The 22,629-nt window shown below is 38.5% G+C and overlaps 1 protein-coding gene across 3 annotated transcripts in view; it reads right to left on the bottom strand.

The window, feature by feature from the left end:
* Nucleotides 1–22,629, bottom strand: part of LOC134345564 (folliculin-interacting protein 2-like) — an 86,182-nt gene that overhangs the window by 24,311 nt on the left and 39,242 nt on the right. For 2 of the 3 annotated variants that reach the window (XM_063046410.1, XM_063046411.1), the window contains 10 exons: nt 21,286–21,411; nt 18,540–18,640; nt 17,991–18,062; nt 15,425–15,525; nt 15,239–15,328; nt 12,021–12,092; nt 11,642–11,777; nt 9,952–10,153; nt 4,430–4,518; nt 142–288 (listed from right to left, as the gene is read on the bottom strand). In XM_063046410.1, the coding sequence (XP_062902480.1) occupies nt 142–288; nt 4,430–4,518; nt 9,952–10,153; nt 11,642–11,777; nt 12,021–12,092; nt 15,239–15,328; nt 15,425–15,525; nt 17,991–18,062; nt 18,540–18,640; nt 21,286–21,411 (1,136 nt within the window). The remainder of the gene's footprint in view (nt 1–141; nt 289–4,429; nt 4,519–9,951; nt 10,154–11,641; nt 11,778–12,020; nt 12,093–15,238; nt 15,329–15,424; nt 15,526–17,990; nt 18,063–18,539; nt 18,641–21,285; nt 21,412–22,629) is intronic. The other variant, XM_063046412.1, reaches the window with a different exon arrangement.

Genomic DNA, 22,629 nt, shown 5'->3' with positions numbered 1-22,629 from the left:
ATTTCAGCCCAGTGTCTGAGTGAACACACCTAAGGTCAATACACAATTTATCTGCAGCCGTCTAACATTGTATAAACAACTTTGTGATACTTTGACATGAGAGAAATGTCAATTTTAATATTTAAGAGAATGTATACATACTGATTCTTAGTTAATTGCTCTATCAGCAAGGTAAAATCTCTGACAAAACGATGACACAGCTTTTTCTTTTCTGATGTATTAAACATCATGGTAAGCCAAGCGGGGTCAATGATCCTTGGTGCAGAGTAAAGATTGTATATTGTGGTCCTGAAAAGCAGAAACAATTATAAACATCAGCGTTTTCTTGCCATACATTACTTATACATCAAATACATGCATTACTTGATCAGAGAAGTTTACTTTCACACAATAGAATTAAAAATAGACTACTTGCTGTGGTCCAAATATCATTTTGTATTCTGTTAGTCTTTTCACAATTTTTCTGACTGTTTATTTTTGTAGTTAAAGCAGTTTTTATATTGAGGGAAGTTGATGGGCATCAGATTCAGATTTTTTTTTTGTCACATGTACATCAAAAGATACAGTGAAATATGTTGCTTGTATTAGCAACCAACACAAACTAAGGCACCAACATATATGCCCACAATGCTCGGCAGAACACCACTGAAGAAAAACAGCAAAACAAGCCCGATTCCACCCTCTCACCCACCCACACAGTCCACCAACCCCAGGAGGTCTTGACTCCAGTCTGACTTCTAACTCTGCACATTCCTATCCCTAAACTGATCCCTAACTCCCCTCTCTATCCTCAAAACCACCTCTACGAACCTAACACCTAAATCTGAGCCACAACCTCAATGGAGAGCGCAGCTCGGTGTCACCTTGACCAGAAAAGACTTGATGGTAAAGAGAAAGGTGGTGGGGAGATACAAGATCAGCCACAATATTTTTAAATGGCAGAGTGGGAACAAAAGGCAAATACCTTTTACATTCTGATTCAGGTATTATGTTAATCAGCATGAACTAAAGCACTTAATGATAAAGATATATTAGGAATTGCTTAAGCTGTTCAAGTGCCTGATGTAGGCATTGCCCAGACATGAAGATGTCATATTGAAACAGTAGGCATAGAGGGACAGGAATGCGCAGATTCAGAAACATTTGCAAGTCTGAAGCAAAAAAAAAGAGAGAAACAGTTATATTTGGTTTAAGGTCTAAAAGAATGATGTCAAAGTTTAAACAGCTGTGGAGTAGAAATTGGTGGAAAACATTCAGGTAACTGAACTATGTAATGGTATGAATGGTAGGAGAAGATGGCGGTGCGCCTGTGTGTGCGCAACCCTTCAGTGAAAAATGATATCGTATCTGTTAAATAGGGGCCGTGGACAATTCTGATTTGATGGAGCATGGATGTGAAAGCACAGAGGAACATCTGGAGAAATTTCTGAAACGCTCGTTCACTGCTGTCGTTACTGTGTGGTCGGGAATCTTTCGGAGGGTAGCCTCAAAATCCCCGGCCTTGCCTGCTTTTGGCGACCGAGAAGGAGGTTGAACCGTTCAGACAGAGATGGCGCTCAGTACTCGGTGTCAGAGAGCTGATTAGAGCTCGAAGTTTTCAGATGACTCAGAGTCGGATTGTGGTTGGCATGGCAGGGAGCGTTTTCCTTCCTTCTCCCGTCTTCGGAAGATGTGGGACATTTGAGAGACCTTGAACTTTACTGTGCTCATGGACTTCTTCATCAAGTTATGGTATTGTTGCACTGTTGTAACTATATGTTATAATTATGTCGTTTTGTCAGTTTTTTCAGTCTTGGTCTGTCCCGTGTTTTGTGATATGACACTGGAGGAAATAATGTATCATTTCTTAATGCATGCATTACTAAATGACAATAAAAGAGGACTACATATCTTCATAATCTAAAAAAAATGGGCACGGTAACATAGCAGTTTGTGTAATGTTACCACAGCTTCAATCCCACCACTGTCTTTACAGCATTTCGACATTCTTCCCGTGATCTCATGAGTTTCCTCCAGGCGATCTGGTTTCCTCCCACATTCCAAAAATGTACAGGTTCATATTGGTCACGAGTGTAATTGGGTGTCGGCAGTGCAGACCCATTGGGCCAGGTAAAGTACTCAATGTACTGTATCTCTAAGTAACAATGACTTAACACCACAGTAAAGCTTCCTGCAATGGCAGAGACACTAATTTACAGGCGTACCGTGCACCTGAGGTGGGGTGGCGGGGGGGAAAGAGGTCAGCTACATTTAGAAAGTGGGCTGCGTCATGATTTTCTATAGCACGAAGCTGCATCATCTCATGTCAAGAAATGTACTCTGAAGTAGGCAAACTCTACAGATGAAATTTAACATGGAACCGCAAATTATGAAAAGGATGATTCAACTGGATGGGAAGATAACAAATTGTAAACAAATGGCATTAATAAAGGGTGCGCAAACAGCAAGATCTCTGCATTTGTACACAGCTTTCAATGGTGGAGAAGGTTGCTTAAAAATACGGGATCCTCTCAGTTATATTAATAGACAAATGAAGCTTTTTTTTATTTTCATAACCCTCTTGCAGATAGAAGTAGTGCTGCTATCTCTACTCTTAAATAAGCACCAGGCTACAAACTGGAGAACTTATCAATGGGGCAACAATCAGATTCCATCACTGGAAATCTTGTGCACCTCATTATTATCAGTGGATCTAGCAGGTGAATTGATTGGTTAATGCAGCACATTATTTGCATAAAAGAGCTGAAAAACACTCCCATAGAATGCAACAAGCTACTCCAAATATTGGTTAAATTATCGTTCATCTTTAGTTGGAGAATAGAGCAGTGAAAAGCCCTGAAACATGAGGAATGACATCCATAGAGTTGCCAACACCATCAAAAATAAGCATGTGGCTTCTGAAGAGAACAATAGGTGGGCAAGATCTGTTTTAGTCTGCCAGGTTTTCATGAGCTCATTGGAACTATTGCTCCAAATAAAGTTGTGACGTATTTCCAAGGTCAGCAATAAGCCAAAGGACTCCATAGCATTGGGGCTCTCTCTGCCTCTTCTCAACCCCTCTGGTTTACTCTGGTGTACTTGTACTGTTCCCATTTCCCACCCCTAACCAAAGATGAAGGGGTCAGCAGAGATTGGTCAACATATTCAATGTTATTTCCCATTGTTTCAATGCTGAATTAACTAATGCCTTTTTTCTTAAACACAAATGCCACAATAACATCTAGTTAATATCAAGGGGCACTGCCAAATTCAATGACTTAACAAGCTAACCCAGGACTTGACATCACTGATTCAGGGAAATAGTACAATCATGCTCCATGTTGCCTTTAAAAAAATCATCACTGATTTCCTGTATGTTCTATATTTCCTTCCGCATTATCCTCTTAATTATACATTTATTTTTATTCAATCTCAAAGTGCATCCATGATTTTTTGTTGCACTTTATCAATATAGTATATAAAGGTCAACATCAAAGAATGGTGCAGGAGAGATTCTCTAGTATGATAGCAGGAAGTGAACCAGTTTGAAGCAGAGGTTTTCTGAAGAGCTCGAAGTATTCAGAGTTACAATAAAGCTACGATGACACTGACTGTCTGAACAATCAACAAATTGATAGGTCGATGGCGTACATCCACTTGATCGAAGATGCAAAATGCAAGGCAGAATTTCACAATGGAGAAAGGTGCCATTTGATTCAACAAATCCATGAAGGTGTCTTGGCTTACATGAGCCATTTGAAAATTTATTTCATACTCCTGTTCCTTGTAGTTATCTAAAATCTTCTCAAATGCATATACGCTCTTTGCCTCAACAGCATGCAGCAATTGGTTCCAAATTCTCATTTTCCAAGTTCAATTTCTTTCTCTTTGTTATTAGGTAATACAAATTATTTAAAAACAAAACAGAGGCTATCAGAGCATAGAAATCTTAAATCAGAAACAGTTAACATGAAATGGATAAATATTTGAAATAGAAAATTTGAAAACACAAGGTCTTTGCATGCTAGCTCAGATTCAACTAACAATGGTGATGGAAGATTAAACCAAATCACAAATAAGTTTTCAATTACAGTGCCACGTAAGGCTTCTATACAGCCCAACAACCTTAAATTCTAAATGTGCATTTGCATAATTCATATTACGTGTTTAACTATATATAAAAAACAGTGTGATTTTTTTCCTCATCTTTTAGACATGGGTTTCAAGAGACAAATCTTTTAAATTATATCTCTAAGAACTGACAGAAAGTAAAGTCATCTCCTTTTTACTTGGGCCAGGAAACACCTATTTAGGTATTTGGACTTCAATATATTATTTGTGGATTATATTAATCATTACTAAATATTTGCAGAGTAATTCTAATAACTTGCCATGTAGGAAACCACAGTAGTACTCATGAGCAAAATTACTCAGTTCCTTCAGATCTTACCTGAATTCTCCCAGGCCCTCCATTACCCGGCTGATGTAAACTTGCACCCTCTGACTAGATTCGGCAATCTTTCTGGAAGAGATCATTGCCTAACAAGAAGATTTTAAATGGCTCAGATCAAGTTCTCATAAATTGTCGTTTACTCTCGTTCTAACATTTCATTGCCAATAAATAGAACACTTCCTAACCTCTTATTATTCAAATTACAAACACACAAGTACTTTGCCCTAACACTGCAAGACAGTGCAGGCTATGGAAGATGCTGTAATAGTGGAATATTTTCTATTTCTCCACACTTGCTGCCAGCAGAGCTTTGCAGAACAATTAAAAAGCTCAGTGTCAAACTATGCGATGTTAAATAAAGGGCTCTACACCAAAATCATGATTAGTGCAGTTGAGAGCACATATTATGCACGATATTGCATTGAGGCTCAGGTGAACTGAAGCAGCACGGGAGCATAAAGATCAGGAAGCTGAGCCAAAGAGTGGGAGGCCAAGAGGTTGAGGGAGAGAGTAAGGGCGAGCTAGGCTGTCAGCACCAATGTACAACATCACCGAAGGACAAGTAGGTGATATGTATATTTTACCCAGTCTTTCCTGACTGACACAGACTCCAGTATGGGCACGTTTATCTACACTACCCCTCAGCTTTGGAGCACCTGGACAACAGCAAGGCAGCTGTTTAGCAATTACAGGCCAACAGTCTGCACCATCATCTCCTCACTACTGATTAGAAAACTTCAAAACAAGTGCCCTGGGCCTCTGATTCATCTCAGATGACAAGGTAGAGTACGGATCAACTGGCTGACTGGTGTCAGAACAACAACCTTCCACTCAACAACAGCAAGACCAAGGAATTGATTGTAGACTTCAGGAAGAGAAAGTCACGAGAACACACACCAGTCCTCACTGATGAGTCAACAGCTCCAAATTCTTGGGTGTCAACATCTGAGATATCTATCTTGGGCCCATCAAACTGATGCAATCATGAAGCAGGCATACTAGTGGCTATATGTACTTCGTTAAAAGTTTGAGAGCATTTGGTATGTTAGCAAAGACTCTTGCAAAGTTATACAGAGAATTCTGACTGGTTGCATCACCGGCTGGAATAGAGCCTACAATGAGCAGAATCGAGAGAGGCTGCAGACTAAGCCAGCCCCATCACAGACTAAACTCTCTCCACCTTTGAGGACAACTTCAAAAGTCAGTGCCTCAAGAAAGTGGCATTCATCACTGTTGAATCTCGCCATCTGAGACGTGCCCTCTGCTCACTATTGCTACTGGGGAGTAAGTACAGGAGCCACACTCAACATTTTGGGAATAGGTTCTTCCCCTCTACCATCAAATTTCTGAGCGTACGATCACCCTTTGAACACCATCTCACTATTCCTGTTTTGCACTTGTTTTGTGACAGTAATTTTTCTGTTTTGCAGTGTACTGCTGTCACAAAACAAAAATTTTCTCATCAGTCATAATGAACTTGATGCCGTTATGTTCGGCAGTGAAAAGTTTAAAATAATGACATGGAACAGAGATGGCGGTGCTCTAATGTGCTGAAGCTGTAACCTGTGGAAACCAGTGGACCCCTCCAGACCAAACTCAAATCAAATGTTGGCCACTCAAGGACCTTGGCTCAGAGTTGCTGAGCTGGAGTCGGAGCTTCAGATACTGCCTCACATTTGTGAGGGAGAGAGTGTTACTTGGACACAATTAGCCTCAAAGTGGACATTGCCTGAGATTGCCTCAAATTTGATGAGCAGTCGGACATATGGATGCGACTACATTGGGAATAGTTGGGAGCTCTGGAGGAGTTTTCACTTTTACCCCAGTTTAACAGGCAAGTCATTGCTGTTCCCCATTTGGACAAGTGTAGGAACTGTAGGAAGGATGTATGTACCATTCAGAAAACCACAGGGGGAACTTCAGTGGGGCATGAATAGAAAAATGCCATCGAAGATAAAATAATGAGAACAAACATTGTTCTTTGCAGCAAGCACAGAGCATTGAAGTCTGTGTTGCCTGCCTAGTATCAATCTTCTGGGAGGGAAAGGGACGAAGTTACTGTGGCCCACGTAGGCAGGAATCAAGTACTTAAGGCCAAGGTGGTGTTTTGATGAGGGATTAAAAATAGTCCAGGGCAAAATTGATTAACTGGGCCACAAAGGGTGATAATCTCATATTATTCCCCAGCCCCATGCAAATTGGCAAATGATAACAAGATAGAAAGTAGACTGATGACTGAAAGACTGGTGTGAGAGTAATGGGTTCTGGTTCACAGGCGACTGGCACTGGACGAGGGGTGAAAGAGCTCTTTGGTTTCAAAAAGCTTCACTTGAACCCACTGAGACCAGCACTGTGACAAATGGCAATGGCACAAGTATGATTATAAACAGATCCTTGGCCAGAGCTGGGTTGGGGAAGAGGATTTGAGTAAGAGGAAGTTTAATAAATCTAAAAGCAATGAGACAGTAGTAGCACAGGGTAATAAAAGATTGAATAATCAAACTGAAGGGATATACAAACACAAGCATGTCACAGAAAAACAGTGAAAAGTCAAAGCTTATAGCTGGTTATCTGAATGCATGCAACATTTGTAACAAGATAAATAGAAATAAATGAGCTGATTTAACAGCTATTATAGAAACACTGTTGCAGTGTTTCCCGGACAGGAACTCCATATTCCAGATAATTAATATTCCAATAGAATATGCAAAAGAAAGTGAAGGCAGGGTAGTGCTGTTAACTAAACAATGTTTCAGTGAGGTGTCAATGAACAAGGTACAAGTAATGACTAGCATTATACATCAGCTTGATAGCAATAACGAAAAGCAGGGGAAGGACACAAGTTGGAATGGTCTACAAACCCCCAAAACAACTTTGACAATTACAAAACAGTAATACAAAGCATGTGAGGAAAAGTGAAAGGACATGAAAGACTGGAGACAAGACCCTGCAGATGCTGGAAATCTTGAACAACATAACAGTACTGGAAGAACTCAGGAGGCCAGGCAGCATCTATGAAGGGGAAATAAACAGCTTGGTATGAAGGCTCCAATGCATAAGACCGTGAGAGGTTGCTGTCGTAGGCACAACCCTTCCCACACTGACAACCTCATCAAGAGGTGGTACTTCAAAGAGGCGGAATCCATCACAAAGACACCTCACCATTTAGGATATGCCCTTTTCTCTTTACTACCATTGGGAGGTGATACAGGAGCCTGAAAACTCCCACTTAATGATTCCCCTCCACCGTAAAATTTTTGAATTGTCAATAAAACAAACAGTAGTTCATTACTCCTTTCTTTTGCAGTATTCCTGTAGTTTTTAGCAATTTTTACCTTTGCACTGTACTGTTGCTGTAAAACAATAAATTTCATGGCACATAAATAATATCTGATTTTGAGAACTCGTAATTCCTATCACAACTACTAAAGTATTAGAAAAACTAAAAACAGGCATGTTGCCTGGATGCAATTGCCAGTATCCAAGAGTACGAAAATCAGCTACACAGATGTTATAGCCATTAACATTTTTCAAAACTCACTTTGGAAGCCAACAGTTGATTGGAAAACAGTGAAGCCTTTGTTCAAGAAGGAAATGAGACAAAATGTGGAACAATAGATCAGTTAACTTAAAATCTATTGCTTAGAAAATGCCGGTCTCTGTAATCAAGGAAATGTAGGCTATTAAGGGAAGCCTAAAGTGATCAAGCCAAGTCTAGGTGGTGCTACCAAAGGAAAATCACTGGAAAAATTGCTAGTTCCGAGGATGCAACAAGCAAAATAGTTAGGAAGAGATCTACCAGGCAGTGTAATCTATTTGGTTTTCTAGAAGGTATTTGATAAGGTGTCACATAAAAGGCTGGTGCATAATACAAAATTATGCGGCACTGAGGAAAGTGTTAACATGGATTGAAGAATGATAATCATATGGATGAAAAGGACTGAGTAAATGGGCTTTTTTAAAAAAAATGCCTTTTCAGTCTAAAAAAAAGTACCCCAAGGAACAGTCTTGGCCCTTCCATGTACACATTTGTACTTACCAGTTATGTTAATGACTTGGAAGGGACAGAGTGCAAGCTGGAATTTAGAGGGATGGGGGTGGGGATGGGGGAAATCTCATTGAAACCTTTTGAACGTTGAAAGGCCTAGACAGAGTAGATGTGGAAAGAATGTTTCCCATGGTGGGGGTGTCGAGGACAAGAGGGCACAGCCTCAGGATAGAGGGGTGTCCATTTAAAACAGAGATGTGGAGAAATTTCTTTAGCCAGAGGGAGGTGAATTTGTGGAATTTGTTGCGACAGGTAGCTGTGGAAGCCAGGATACTGGGTGTATTTAAGGCAGAGATTGATAGGTTATTGATTGGACATGGCATCAAAGGTTACGGGGAGAAGGCCAGGGAATGGGGCTGAAGAGGGGAAAAGGATCAACCATGATTGAATGGCGGAACAGACTCGATGGGCTAAATGGCCTAATTCTGCTCCTATGTCTTATGGTTTATATCCAAGTTGAGTGATGCCACAAATACCTCACTGTTCCAGTGACTCAGTTTCAATCCTGACTGCCAAAGGTGTTGTGTGACATTCACACACTTTTCTCTGTGATCGCTTGGGTTGAGTAGTCCAATACCAAAGAAATGCAGACTGATGGGTTGCGATCCTCTGCAGTGTGTAGGTGACAGAATCTGTTGTATGCCGATTGGAGTGTGATCAGTATTTGAGCATTGATGTGGGCTTGTTGGGATGAACATGCTGCATGACTTCATAGCTAGTGGGAGAGCATACTGGGACTCCGTAATAGCACACGGACAAGTGAAATGAGCAGGGACATTTTTTGCCATTGGAGTTTAATGTAGGGAAGTAAGAGGTCATCCACATTGGTAAAAGGATTCCAAAGACAGCTTTGAAGTGGAGAAACTACAACTGAGAAAAAAAAATCTAAATATTCTGGTGCAAGATACCATGCAGGTGAAGCAAGTAATTATGGAACAGCATACTGGCCTTGATTACGTTAGGGCTGGAGTTTAAAAAGAGCATTGTACAGGGTACTGGTGAGGCCACACCCGAAGTACAATATAGAAGCTTGATCTGCTTATTTAAGAAAGGGCATACCAGCACTGGAGGTAGTCCAGAAAAGATTCACAAAGACAATTCCTGGGAAGAGAGAATGTCCAATTCCAAAATTTTAAAATCAGATCTCTATTCTTCAGAGATTACAATTATTGAAAAAACAAGATCCTGACAGAGTATTGCAAGGTAAAAATGTATTTGCAAAGTTGGGCATGTTTGAGGGCTGAGCTCTTGCTCCTGTTTTCATCTGTTGTTAATTTTTCCATTCACGAACTACATAGTTAATTCAATAAAAGTTAACGATTATACATATGGAACACATACACTAATGCAGCTTTGCAAAAAAGAAAGTTCTGCATTTAAACTCCATTAACAGGTGGAAATAAACTAAAGGGCATTGTAATCAATAAAACTAACAGGAAAAGTTCTGAGTTGAAGTCTAACTGCTTGATACCTTCTCAATAGCAGTCTTCAGCTTGTTCAGGTGAGTCTCAAATAGGGGGAAGTGAGAGAAAAAGAACTCCTGAAAAGTTCTGTTCTCCTCTTCCTTCTCGGGCAAGGAGAAAACAACACTGATTGCAATCTTCTTTCTCCGGACCATCTGCGGGTTGCAAGTATAGCTCTCATCTGCCATCATGAATGTTTCCTCAGCCGACCTTGTAATAAGCACAGAAATAGAATGTTTTGGAAATACGAATATGAAAATACTAATTTCGCCACCGAAAGGGGCAGCTCAATGTTAGTTAAAAAAGGTTGGGAATTGAACAGGTAAAACTTCCCATAAGTCTTCAGAAGGTGGAGGTTAACCAGCTTCTTGAACCCATGTAATCAATCATAAGGTAACCCCACACTGCCAATATCTATATGCTTTCTACTGATTTTGAAGAAAAGGAACTTCTTTTCTTGTCCTTGTTATTTGAGACATTAGGGTGTAGGAGGCGTTTTGCATCACAGTTGCACTCACTCAGGTAAGATCACGTTAGTTCTTCCTAATAAACTTAGCAGGTTTAATATTATGAAATAACACAAGGAGCTTTATACGAGTTACATCCCGGCGGCACTATAGTGGAGCGACTAGCATTACACCGCTGCCAGCAACCCAAGTTCAATTTCGTCTGTACCTGTACGGAGTCTGTAGGTTCTCCCCACAACCAAAGGGCCCCAGTTTCCTCCCACATTCCAAAGATGGACAGGTTAATAGTTTAAATGAGCACAGGCTCGTTGGGATGGAGGGGCCTGTTACAGTGCTGTATCTCTGAATTTAAAAAAAATATGCTGTACATCTCCATAAGTTTACAGAGTACTGTGGTTTCCAGTTAATTGGGATACATCAGGACCAGTACATTATGGCCCAATTAAGCAGCTGCCACAATTAGCCTTGGTTTCATAGAGAACGTTAAGGTACAAAAAGACAAACTTGCATTTAACTGAGTAATTCATTATGTATTTAAATGAAATATATAACAAATTAGAATACTACCAAAACTACTGCAGGTTGCCTGTCATATCAGATGATGACAGGAAACTTGTGCGGGAGAGTTTAAAGTGAAAACCCCATTGCTCTGGGGCAGTTACACTCTCTCAATCTCAAAAGTCTGGGTCTAATGGTATGAATAACACAGACAAAATGCTCTAGGAACTCAGCAGGTCAGGCAGCATCAATGGAAAAAGAGTACAGTTGACATTTCGGGCCAAGACCCTTCAGCAGGACTGGACAATGTTTCATTTCCACTCCCGGCCATTTCTGGCATCTCTAAGACTAAATACTTGAAACCACAGTGAGCAAAACAGTTCTGCATTGTCATACTGCTTAGATCTCACCAGCTATCACTGAACACAAACATGCAACTGACACAATTTAAAACCAGTAGACTTTAAGCACGGCGTAGTGTGTCTAACTGGCACTAGTTAGAAACTGTTCAGCAACAGTCTCCTGTATCAATTAAGCGGTGTCCCAAATGAACAAAGGGAATATCAGCTATTTTCTCAATAAGTTGTCCCAAGTAAGCAGCTGCTCTGACTAACCGATGGCCCAGTTAACCAGAATCCAGCTGTATTTTAATATTACAGAGTTATCAGCTTCTTTCTTCAGAGATTGTAATACAGCAACCCTTGCCTTGATTAAAAACAATCTTTAAACCTACCATCTGGGAAGAATGCCATTTTCAAGGCTGGTGGTCTGATTGCGCAGCCAGCGCCGTTGAAAACTACTGGCACAATTAGTGGAAAAGGAAGAATTTGGAGAGGGGAGTGGTGTAATCAAAAGACTGCTCAGGGAAGCTGTAAGGCAGAACAGAAGCAGAATAGGTTAGAAACTTCAGCCATTGAATATATTACAGACAGAATGTAAAAATACTGAGAATTTTTAAAAGATCTTCTCACCATACCAGTTTAGTTTCTGAAATAATTTCTTTGAACTGAGGGTTTAAAACCCACCTCAAAATCTAGAAAGCTTATCATTTAACTTCCTTCCTTTACTTCATTACACATTGAAATTCACAAGTATTTTTTAAAAAAATCTACCTGATCTTGCTATACCACTGTCTCCGTCTTCATTTTGACCTCGACTTGGCATGTCTACTGGTGTACTATGAGCTGAACACAAAAGATTTTATTAGGACCTTGCAACATATATTAAAAAAATCTCTACTCAATTGACCTTCATTTCTGCAAATTAAACAACAGTTAATCCATATGGAGAAAAGATGGAAGATACTTTTAGATTAAATACAAATTAGCTTCAATGATCCAGATTATGCTTGACCCAGACTAGCTCACATTCACTGCCACTGGATTCTTGAAGCTGCTAGGCTATCCAGTCAAGAAGAGTGGCAATAAATCTCAGGCACCCTTAACACACAAAATTCAGCCACCCCAAATTTCATTGTAGAGACCTCATGTAGAACAAGTATTGCTGAACACACTCAGCTCTCTCCAACAGCATACTAATACATGGACAAGTAACAGAATAGATTTTATAATATTCTTCTCAATGTCACATGATTTTATTCCTGATTTGCTGTGCTGACAAGAAACAAAAAATAATGACCATTGCATTAGAAATTAAGATTGAATACAGTAATCCTAAAATCTAAACAATTCCAAGAGAAATAATGCATACAATGTTGTGAAAACCTAGGACGCAGGCTATTACATTCATGACATCATTTGCCTTTTTTTTAAAAAAACAGTCAGTTCTATTTAAAATTAATTTCCTTAAAATTAATAACAACCTATACATCCCCATTTTGTGCCTTCCATTATGAAAACTAATGAGAGGTATTTATGTGTAACTGCCATTGCTTTTTACCACATTATAAAACGTTTCAGCTTACTTCTTCCTTAGAGGTTTGGTATTAAAAGCCTCCCACATCCTTCCTTTCCTTACCTTAGTGAAAAATAACCAACTACTATCTGCTGATTTCTAGAATACTTCCAACCTTTAGGTTTAGTTATTTTTGTTATTACAACATTTCCTTTTAACCCAATTATAATTGTTAATTTTCCCAAAGCCTTTACTTGTGCATTTAAAACTCCCAACAAATATGCACCCTCCTCCATGAGGATTACAACTTTGTCGAAGGGTTTGGAGGCATGCGTGCCTCAATGACCCAGAGAGCTGTGTTGGCTAGAACCTTGTGCTTTGACTCTTGGTAGGGTGACCCATGCCAAACAGGTCAAAGGGTAGTAGCCAGACCAAGTGGTCTACCTGTGCTCCAGGTTTTGGGGTTCAACTCAGGGCTAACAACCCTAACGGGTCAAAAAAAAATTGTTATGGAAACAGCAATGTAGAATCCTTCTTTGTTAATATGGACAAACAATGCTGGAGGACCTTCGTTGCTGCCCTAAACGCCAGTGGTGTAACGGTCGTAAGTAAACAAGTATACAGCTTAAAAAGTTTGCAAAATATATTTACCTACCAACATATCATTTATTTGAATTACTCTATCCATTTAGCCAACTCGCAATTCATAGCTGCCTTCAACAGTTGCATTATCACCTAGGATCACCACCCACTATTAATATCCCAATGCAATTCTGAATCTAATTGGGACTGACTCTAATTAGAATCAGAATTAGATTTTCCCCATCTATAGACTGCACCACCAGGGCACAGATTTTGACACACAGAAGTCACTATAGATCTGTTGAAGCCTCTTTATTACCTACAAAAGCCACCAGAAGTGTGACAGAATAGTTACTGCTCCTTTAGTGGGTGCAACTGCAAAGCATACAGTGCAGTTTGATTTATTGACACATCTGGCCCAAGGAAAGCACAACAGTACTTCATCAATATTTCAATATTCATGTTCTGTGAACCACTTAACCAAATGATTAGAATCACTTCTGTCCCCATGATCAAAACACATACAACAAATGAGGAACCAATATAACTTATTTCCAAGCCACATCAGCCAGAGTCCCCCAGATAATGCCAATTCTGCGTCATCACCGGATCAAGGTCCTGCAAATTCCCAACAGTGAAATGTAAATTGCCTAATAATGACAGATAATAATACAATGAGAATGCATGTCACAGGACAGCCACAAATACTAGGATTTAATGCACTAGAACTAACTGGATTAAGAGGAACATAACATATTTTTGACAGTTTGTAACACAAGTATAGAAATAATTTCCATCAGCTCAGAACTAATTCCTCAATATGGGAAGGAAATGTTTCATAATGAAAGAATAGAAAATGGACAACAGAACTGCTGTTGAAATCATTAGAATTCAAGTGGAAATATGATGAGCAGTTGCAAGAGGAGTATACACCAAAAATAGAGCTAAACCTACAGCAAAACTCCAATAATCTCATATTCAACTGTTCAGAAGTTTTGACATCCAGCTCATGGGTGCCTACTCGCATAGTTCTTTTTGCAGACCACTGTACCAGGCTCTAGGTTCCCTTGTGACCCACCTGGCCCTTGTACCCCCACACTTCCTTGAAAGTTACCAGGTTCACCTGAAATTTTGTTACTGTACTGCATTACACCTAATAACAAGTGAATTGATGACAAAACCCCATTGTCTGGAAAATCCGCTGATCTGTCACCAAAGCTCCATGCATGCTGGATTAAACAGATTTCACTATTATCTCAATTTTGAATGCCTTGGCTACAAAAAAAAAGTAAAATGCCTTCTCACAACAAAATATTAATTATTCAACTTTCTACTTCATGTGGGCAAATTAAGCTGACAAAACAAAATGCAGTCAACATGCAGAATCATGCAGTTTAAAGAAGAGTGCCAAACATTATACAAATTCAGTGTCATTAGTAAGTTCAGATCTAAGCAGTTTAATTGGTGATTATGAAATTTTTCCTCTCAGTGCCCAGTTATACAAACAGAATAGGCATTTTACAGGAATAGTTAAGCACACAACATTACTGCAAACTGAAAGTTACACAAAACTGGTGGAGAGCATTGTTACTTGGAAGCAAAAACTGAAAACTGCATCCTTGTATCAATCAATCCACCAATTAAAATGCTCCTGAATGCACAGACAGAAATCAACCTCAAGTCTATTCTTTAACTATTTAGATCTCATTTACAAAAACATATCCTTTAGGATGAATTTCGAGAATTAAAACTTTGAACATACGCCAATGAATAGGATTTATTAAATGACTCTATAAAGCTTTCTGCCTTTGTATTCAGCTTTCCATCTAAACCAAATGAGACAATCAACGTGCTCATTGTGTGGTCCACACTCTGCTCAGCATTCCACACGAACCTGCAAAGAAAGAAGCGCTCCTGATGAGGTGGAGCGGTCCTGGATCAGTGGGACACAACAGCAGTTTGCTGCCACAAACCACCAACCGACCTATTGATGCAAAACAAAGGGTAAAATAATAATGACCACACATGCAAAAATAGAAATTATTATAAAAATAATTAAAATATTTGTGCCCGTTCTTACCTAGGTTATTGCAAGCATGGATATTGCTGCTACCATTCTGACCAGGACAAGGTTTTCCAGCAAAGTTTTCTTGGTTGATATATTCAAAGCTGTCATGCAGCCTGCAAAATATTGGTCCAAGATTAAGCACTAAAGCACACAAATAACTCGTGTCTGAACGAGTTAATTGATTAAAAATACTTTTACTGATATGAGCAATCAACTGATTCCAGAAGCTAGGAAAGTCTCATCAACTTTGATTGACAGCCATACCTTTACAAATATCCTCAGCACATGAAGAAAATATGAGATCCTTTCTATTGCAAGTTCTTAATTTGATTAATATTAAGGTTTTCTTTGGTCCTATTGAAAGCAAGCATTTTAACTTTGGCACCCACAATTCTGGATGTGTTTCACACTTACCCAGTGACACTAAGGAACTCGGATAAGAAAGTTAACTTGATGATTCTACCTACAACAATCCCAGCCATTGCTTGGTAAGCTAACTCTTATCGAAGACATAACCATGATACCACAAATCAGTATATGACAGAGACAAAGGAAGAGTCACAGAATCATACAAATTTATACTGACAAAGGTTCCATTGCTCCCATCGTCTCTATGAAGAATTTAACAGTTCAGGCTCATAACCACCTGATCTTGTTAAATTCTTTCTCTCCATGGACAGCCTGAGTGCTGACCTTTTTCTACCATTTTCTGTTCATATTTCAGTTTTTCCAGCTTCCACTGCTAACAAGAAATATTCACTTTTAACTATTGCATCCCTCAGAGCAAATGTAGCAAGATCTGAGAGTACACCTGGGCAGAAAAATATGAAATATTACATTTTACGCTGCACAACAAATCCAAACAATTCAATCCAACAGCAAATATGAAACTAATTGCAGCTAATTCTAAACTGCAGAAAGTAGTTAACGACGGTTCAAAAGGATGTTCACAATGAAAGAGTTGCAGATTAATTATAAGTAAATTGGGAAATGTCAGAATCAGGATTAATATCTCTGCCGCATGTCGTGAAACCCGTTCTTTGACAGCAGTACATTGTAATATATAATAATAAAAACTATTAATTACAATATGTATTAAGAGAGGGTAAATACTGAGGTAGTGTTCATGGGTTCTTTGTCCATTCAGAAATCTGATGGCAGAGGGGAAGAAGCTGTTCTTAAACTGTACTTCCTCCTGACGGTAGCAATGAGAAGAGGGCATGTCCTGGCAGATGGGGGTCCTGAAATGGTGGATGCTGGGGAGGCTAGTGCCCATGATGCAGTTGAGCTGGCAGAGTTTACAACTTTCTGCAGTCTTTTATGATCCTGTACAATGGCCCTTCCATACCAGACAGTGATGCAGCCAGTTAAAATGCTCTCCACAGAACATCTGTAGAAAATTGCGAGGGTCTTTGGTGACATACCAGTTCTCCTCAATCTTCTAACGGAATACAGCTGTTGTCATGTCTTCTTTGTAGTTGCATCAATATGTTGGACCAGGATAGATTCTCAGAGATGTTGACACCCGGAACTTGAAACTGCTCACCCTTTCCACTTTTCATCCCTTGATGAGGACTGGTGTTCCCTTGACTTCCTCTTCCTGAAGTCCACAATAAATTCCTCGGTCTTACTGATGTTGAGTGCAAGTTTGTGCTGCAACACACCTCAACCAGCTGATCTCCCGCTCTTGTACACTCCATTACCATTTAAAATTCTGCCAACAATAATTGTGTCATCGGCAAATTTATAGATGGCATTTGAGCTGTGCTATCTTATCATGCAAATTTAATTTCCTCGGTTTTTATTTGTTCAATCTTCCATTGAGTATAAAATGTTCAAAGGATTTGTAAATACAAAGAACATTTGTTTCCTCACAAAATATACAAGCAAAGAAGCAAGATTACTTGTACTTTGAGTAAGCTTGATTGGGGCAGTGCTATGGAAAATTACAAACAGCTATCAATGAAATGAAACCAACATGAATAAAGAAATCCTGATCAAGTACAAAGTGATTAAGTATAAGACAATCTACATTTTTTTTTAAAAGAGCAACACAGACAAAAATTGCTGGAGGAACTCAGCATGTCAGGCAGCATCTATGGACATCCCCAATTTTAATTCAAAAGTGTTTCTGAACTAAGTTGGAGGGTCCTCGAAAACCAACAGATAATGTACTACTTGACTTCCACAAATATTCACTATCACAATAAGATAATTAAATAAGACCAAGGTCTACAGACTATTGTACAAACAACAAGCTGCTAAGTACATTCCGAGTGAAAACAATTAACGAGTTGCAATTGCTCTGTACGGGTATTAATAATTAACAGGATCCTCAGGAAGAGGAGCTGCAATTGTTCTTCATTTTTATCAATGATAATAGATTCCAGTTTTATTTGCAGTAAATGTATCATGAAAATAGGCCCATATCAATATAAACAACTTAATACACACAAATCTAAAATTAGTAACTGAAATGTTCAATACTCTATCATGCCTTATAAATCCAGAGATATCTCAGTTAAAGACAGGAATTTTTTAAAAATAAGAAACAGTCACATAGGTTGTAGAATCTTACATGTTTGAACTTCCACCAGCGGTTCCCATCTTGGCAGAGAAAACCTTACTGATCATCAACTGAGGGGGAGAGCTGAACAGAAAAATGCAAAACACTTCAATTATACAAGTGTAATGTACCAAAGCTGATATTTGCATTATGCTGACATTCATGTCCAAATTAATTGCAGCTTGCAGGAACGATTTTTGATTATTACACGTAAATAATTTGTTTTCAGCCCAAGAATTTACAATTATGTATTGCCAATTCATCAGGAATGTTCACACTAGCACAACAATTGAACCTACTATTGCCACTGATTTGCAGTATAGCAGCAAGCACTACATTATAATACATTTTTCACTATGGAGTAATTTCCCATGGGTTGCACAGAAAACAATCTGATCTGTTAATTTAAAAAAACATTGTTTTAAAATAAATGTGTAAATGTAAGGGCAAGAAGAATCAATGGGATGATTATTTTAATATTTCAAGCTAAATTAATTTGAGAATCTTTCACTACAAGTGCGGGCAGATAAGACTCAAAGAACTTTCCGGTGCATTGCTTACCGAATGTGATGTATTTTCAACGTAGAACCTTTGTAACTCATTGCAACAGAGCCAAACATCATTTCTCCAAGCATATTGACATCAGAAGCAGGTCGGGAATACTGTGTACAAAAGCTCATGTTGATGATATTCATACAGGATAAAAATGCAGCAGAATCACATGTTTCTTTTTCAGCTATAATCCAGGAGTGAAAAAGCAGAACTACAGTTGTAATGATGTTTTGAATATTATTACAACCCAAAATAAAAGGGCAATTACCCTCAAAGAGAATTGGGCTCTACAACCACAATCAGAGTGTATTAATTATTTTAGGCTTGAACGTTAAATTTTTAAACTAATAATCACAAAAGCCATCTCTGAAGATCCTTTCAAAGTATAAAAAATATAATGTTTATGGAAAATAGAAGTCAATTTCTTTAGTGCATTTTAATTTAAGAACGGTCTTTCAAAATGAAGATAATGGGACTTATTTGAAGATGTAGTAGAATATCAAGTCAGTGATCAAGTGATCTCTTTGTTGAGGGATGTGGTAAGCAACCTAACCACGCAATTCAAACTGTAATTGCAGAGCCTATAAAAAGTATTCACCCCCTTGGAAGTTTTAAATTTTATTGTTTTACAACATTGAATCATAGTGGATTTAATTTGGCTTTTTTGACACTGATCAACAGAAAAAGACTCTTTCGTGTCCAAGTGAAAATAGCTCTCTACAAAGCAATAAACGTAAAATAATTGATTGCATGAGTATTCACCCCCTTTAATATGACACACCAAATCATCACTGGTTCAGCCAATTGGTTTTAGAAGTCACATGATTAGTTAAATGGCGATCTGTTTTTGGAGAACTGTGTGCAGTCAAAGTGTTTTCAATTGATTGTAGTAAAAAAAATACATTTGTATCTGGAAGGTCCAACTGCTGGTGAGTCAGTATCCTGGCAAAAACTACACCATGAAGACAAAAGAACACTCCAAGCAACTCCACAAAAAGGTTATTGAAAAGCACAAGTCAGAAGATGGATACAAGAAAATTTTCAAATCACTGAATATCCCTTGGAATACAGTCAAGTCAATCATCAAGAAATAGAAAGAATATGGCACAGCTGTAAATCTGACTACAGCAGGCCGTCATCAAAAACTGAGTTACCGTGCAAGAAGGGGACGAGTGAGGGAGGTCACCAAGAGACCTATGACAACTCTGGAGTTACAAGCTTCAGTGGCTGAGATGGGAGAGACTGCACATACAACGGTTGCCCAGGTACTTCACCAGTCGCAGCTTCATGGAAGAGTGACAAAGAAAAAGCCACTGTTGATAAAAACATGGAATCTCAGCTAGAGTTTTCCCGAAGGCATGTGTGAGACTCTGAAGTCAGCTGGAAGAAGTTCTATGGTCTGATGAAACCAAAACTGAGCTTTTTCGCCATCAGACTAAATGCCACAGCATGGTGATGGCTGCATCATGCTGTGGGGATGCTTCACTGCAGCAGGCCCTGGAAGGCTTGTGAAAGTAGAGGGTAAAATGAATGCAGCAAAATACAGGGAAATCCTGGAGGAAAACCTGGTGCAGTCTGCAAGAAAACTGCGACTTGGGAGAATGTTTGTTTTCCAGCAAGACAGTGACCCCGAGCATAAAGTCAAAGCTAAAACAACAATGGCTTAAAGACAACAAAGTTATGTCTTGGAGTGGCCAAGTCAGAGTCCAAACCTGAATCCAACTGAGAATGAGTCTTGAAAGGGCCTGTTCACTCATGATCCCCATGCAATCTGACAAAGCTTGAGCAGTTTTGTAAAGAAGAATGGGGAAAAATTGCAATGTCCAGATGTGCAAAGCTGATAGAGGTCTATTCACAAAGACTCAAGGCTATAATTGCTGCCAAACGTGCATCTACTAAATACTGACTTGAAGGAGGTGAATACTTATGCAATCAATTATTTTGTGTTTTATATTTGTAATTAATTTAGATCACTTTGTAGAGATCTGTTTTCACTTTGACATGAAAGGGTATTTTTCTGTTGATCATTGTCAAAAACAGCCAAATTAAATCCACTGTGATTCCATGTTGTAAAACAGTAAAACATGAAAACTTCTAAGGGGGGTGAATACTTTTTACAGGCACAGTTTATTTGCATATTTCAATTTAATTTCTGATGAAAGGAGGTAAATTATATAGCTTTTTATAGTTGAGGCCCATTTGGGAGAAGTGTGTAGGGGGAGCAGCAAACCCTAGTTCAAACACATCATGTCAATCCATCCACACAAAAAAAAATACTTCTGGTACTAATCAGCACACTGTCTGAAGTGTGCCTTGACATGTTTGACAACTCAAATAAATATTTAGTCATTCACCCCTTACTTTTGACAAATTGATATAACAAGTGAGGTTTTTACTTAACGAGTGGTAAAATGGCCACAGAAATAAATTGATTATTGGAAGTGAAGTATTTTAGATAAACAATAATTGAAACTGTAAGTTAAACACAAGAACATAAGCATTGTGGCCCGTAGAGACAAAATAGAGTATTAGTTGCAATTAAAAACTCAATGAGCTACTTAGAACCACAGAAATTCACAGTTGTAAATTGTGCTTTTACTTCCATTTACATGGATATTTAAAATACAGATTAAAGTACTCAAACAGGCTATACTTTAGCAAAAATTGTCATGACAATTATTTTTCATTTGATAAATTATTTTAATATTTAATCTGTCTACTGCAGTAAAATTGACTTGTAATTTTATGAACTTACCTGATATCTAGGCACATGCTCCTTTGTGTTTGAAGCACTGGAAGATGAGGAATTTTGGGTGCAATTGCCGCTGCTGCTTGTATGGCAACATTTTCCTTGCAATTTGGACAAATCATCCGAAGTTTTCTAGGACACAAAGATCAGTTTCCAGAATGCATGTTGTGCAGTTAATATGCAACCCTTAATTTACTATATTCACAGGGATCCTACTTCAGACATGCATCCTAATTTACAGTGTCCAGAATTAGCCGCAATATTCCAGATGAAATCTAATCAGTGCTATAAAGCTATCAAGGTCAAATTCCTGTTTTTATATACTATTTCTGACTTTTAAAGTAGAAATTTGTGCATACTTAAATTTTAGCCTGTACCTGTTAAGACTTGAAATACAAGCCTTGGTGATCCTGCAACCCCTAAAAATCTACTCTTTCCATTATATCCATTCAAAAGGCTTTATGTCTGCCCATTCCACCAATGTGTCCTTCGCCACTTCAGGCTGCTCCTAACCTCTTCATTATGTACAGTATTCTCAGGTTGCATCGCCTGCAGAATTCAGCATGTCCTTCAGTGGCCTGGAGTGGGAATATTGTACATTAAAAGACTAACGAACTCAATTGAGAAAACAGTCACTGGTAATATCTGAAAAGGAATGTTACAATATAATTCTCCAATGTCTTTTTACTAGTGCTGTGACTTTGTTAAACTCTGCAGATTTCAAATTATTGATCATTATGAAAACATTACAGTTCAAAGTAAATTTATTATCAAAGTACATATGTTTCACCATATACAACCCTGAGATTCATTTTCTTGCAGGCATACTCAAATCCATAATATAATAACCATAATATCAATGAAAGACTCCATCAACTTGGGCATACAACCAGTGTGCAAAAAAGACAAACTGTGCAAATACAAAAAGAGATATAAAAATAATAAATAAATAAACAATGAATATCGAGAACATGAGATGAAGAAATCTTGAAAGCGAGTCCAGTTCAGTGATAGGGAGAGTGAAGTTATCCCCCTATGGTTCAAGTGCCTGATGGTTGAGGGGCAATAACTATTCCTGAACCTGGTAGTGAGAACCTAGAGGCTTCTGTATCTTTTTCCTGATTATCTTAGAGTTAAAAACCCTGTATGTCTGTGTGTTTGTTTTTTTTTTAAAAGAGAAAAGCCAAGGTGGTGAGGAGTGGAGAGGAAGTAAGCAGACTGAATATTCACAATGTAACAAAAGGGTCTCAAACAAATCTGTTTGGATCATTAGGTTATTGAAAACAGACTGTCCAATGGACACTGCCTATCTCGGTTTTCAAACCAGCCTTTATCAAATTTTTCCACAAT

Source organism: Mobula hypostoma, chromosome 4 (assembly GCF_963921235.1).
Source record: "Mobula hypostoma chromosome 4, sMobHyp1.1, whole genome shotgun sequence".
In the NCBI taxonomy this organism is placed as follows: domain Eukaryota; kingdom Metazoa; phylum Chordata; class Chondrichthyes; order Myliobatiformes; family Myliobatidae; genus Mobula; species Mobula hypostoma.
Note: the sequence above shows the minus strand (reverse complement) of the source record. Positions and strands in the feature narration are given on the sequence as shown.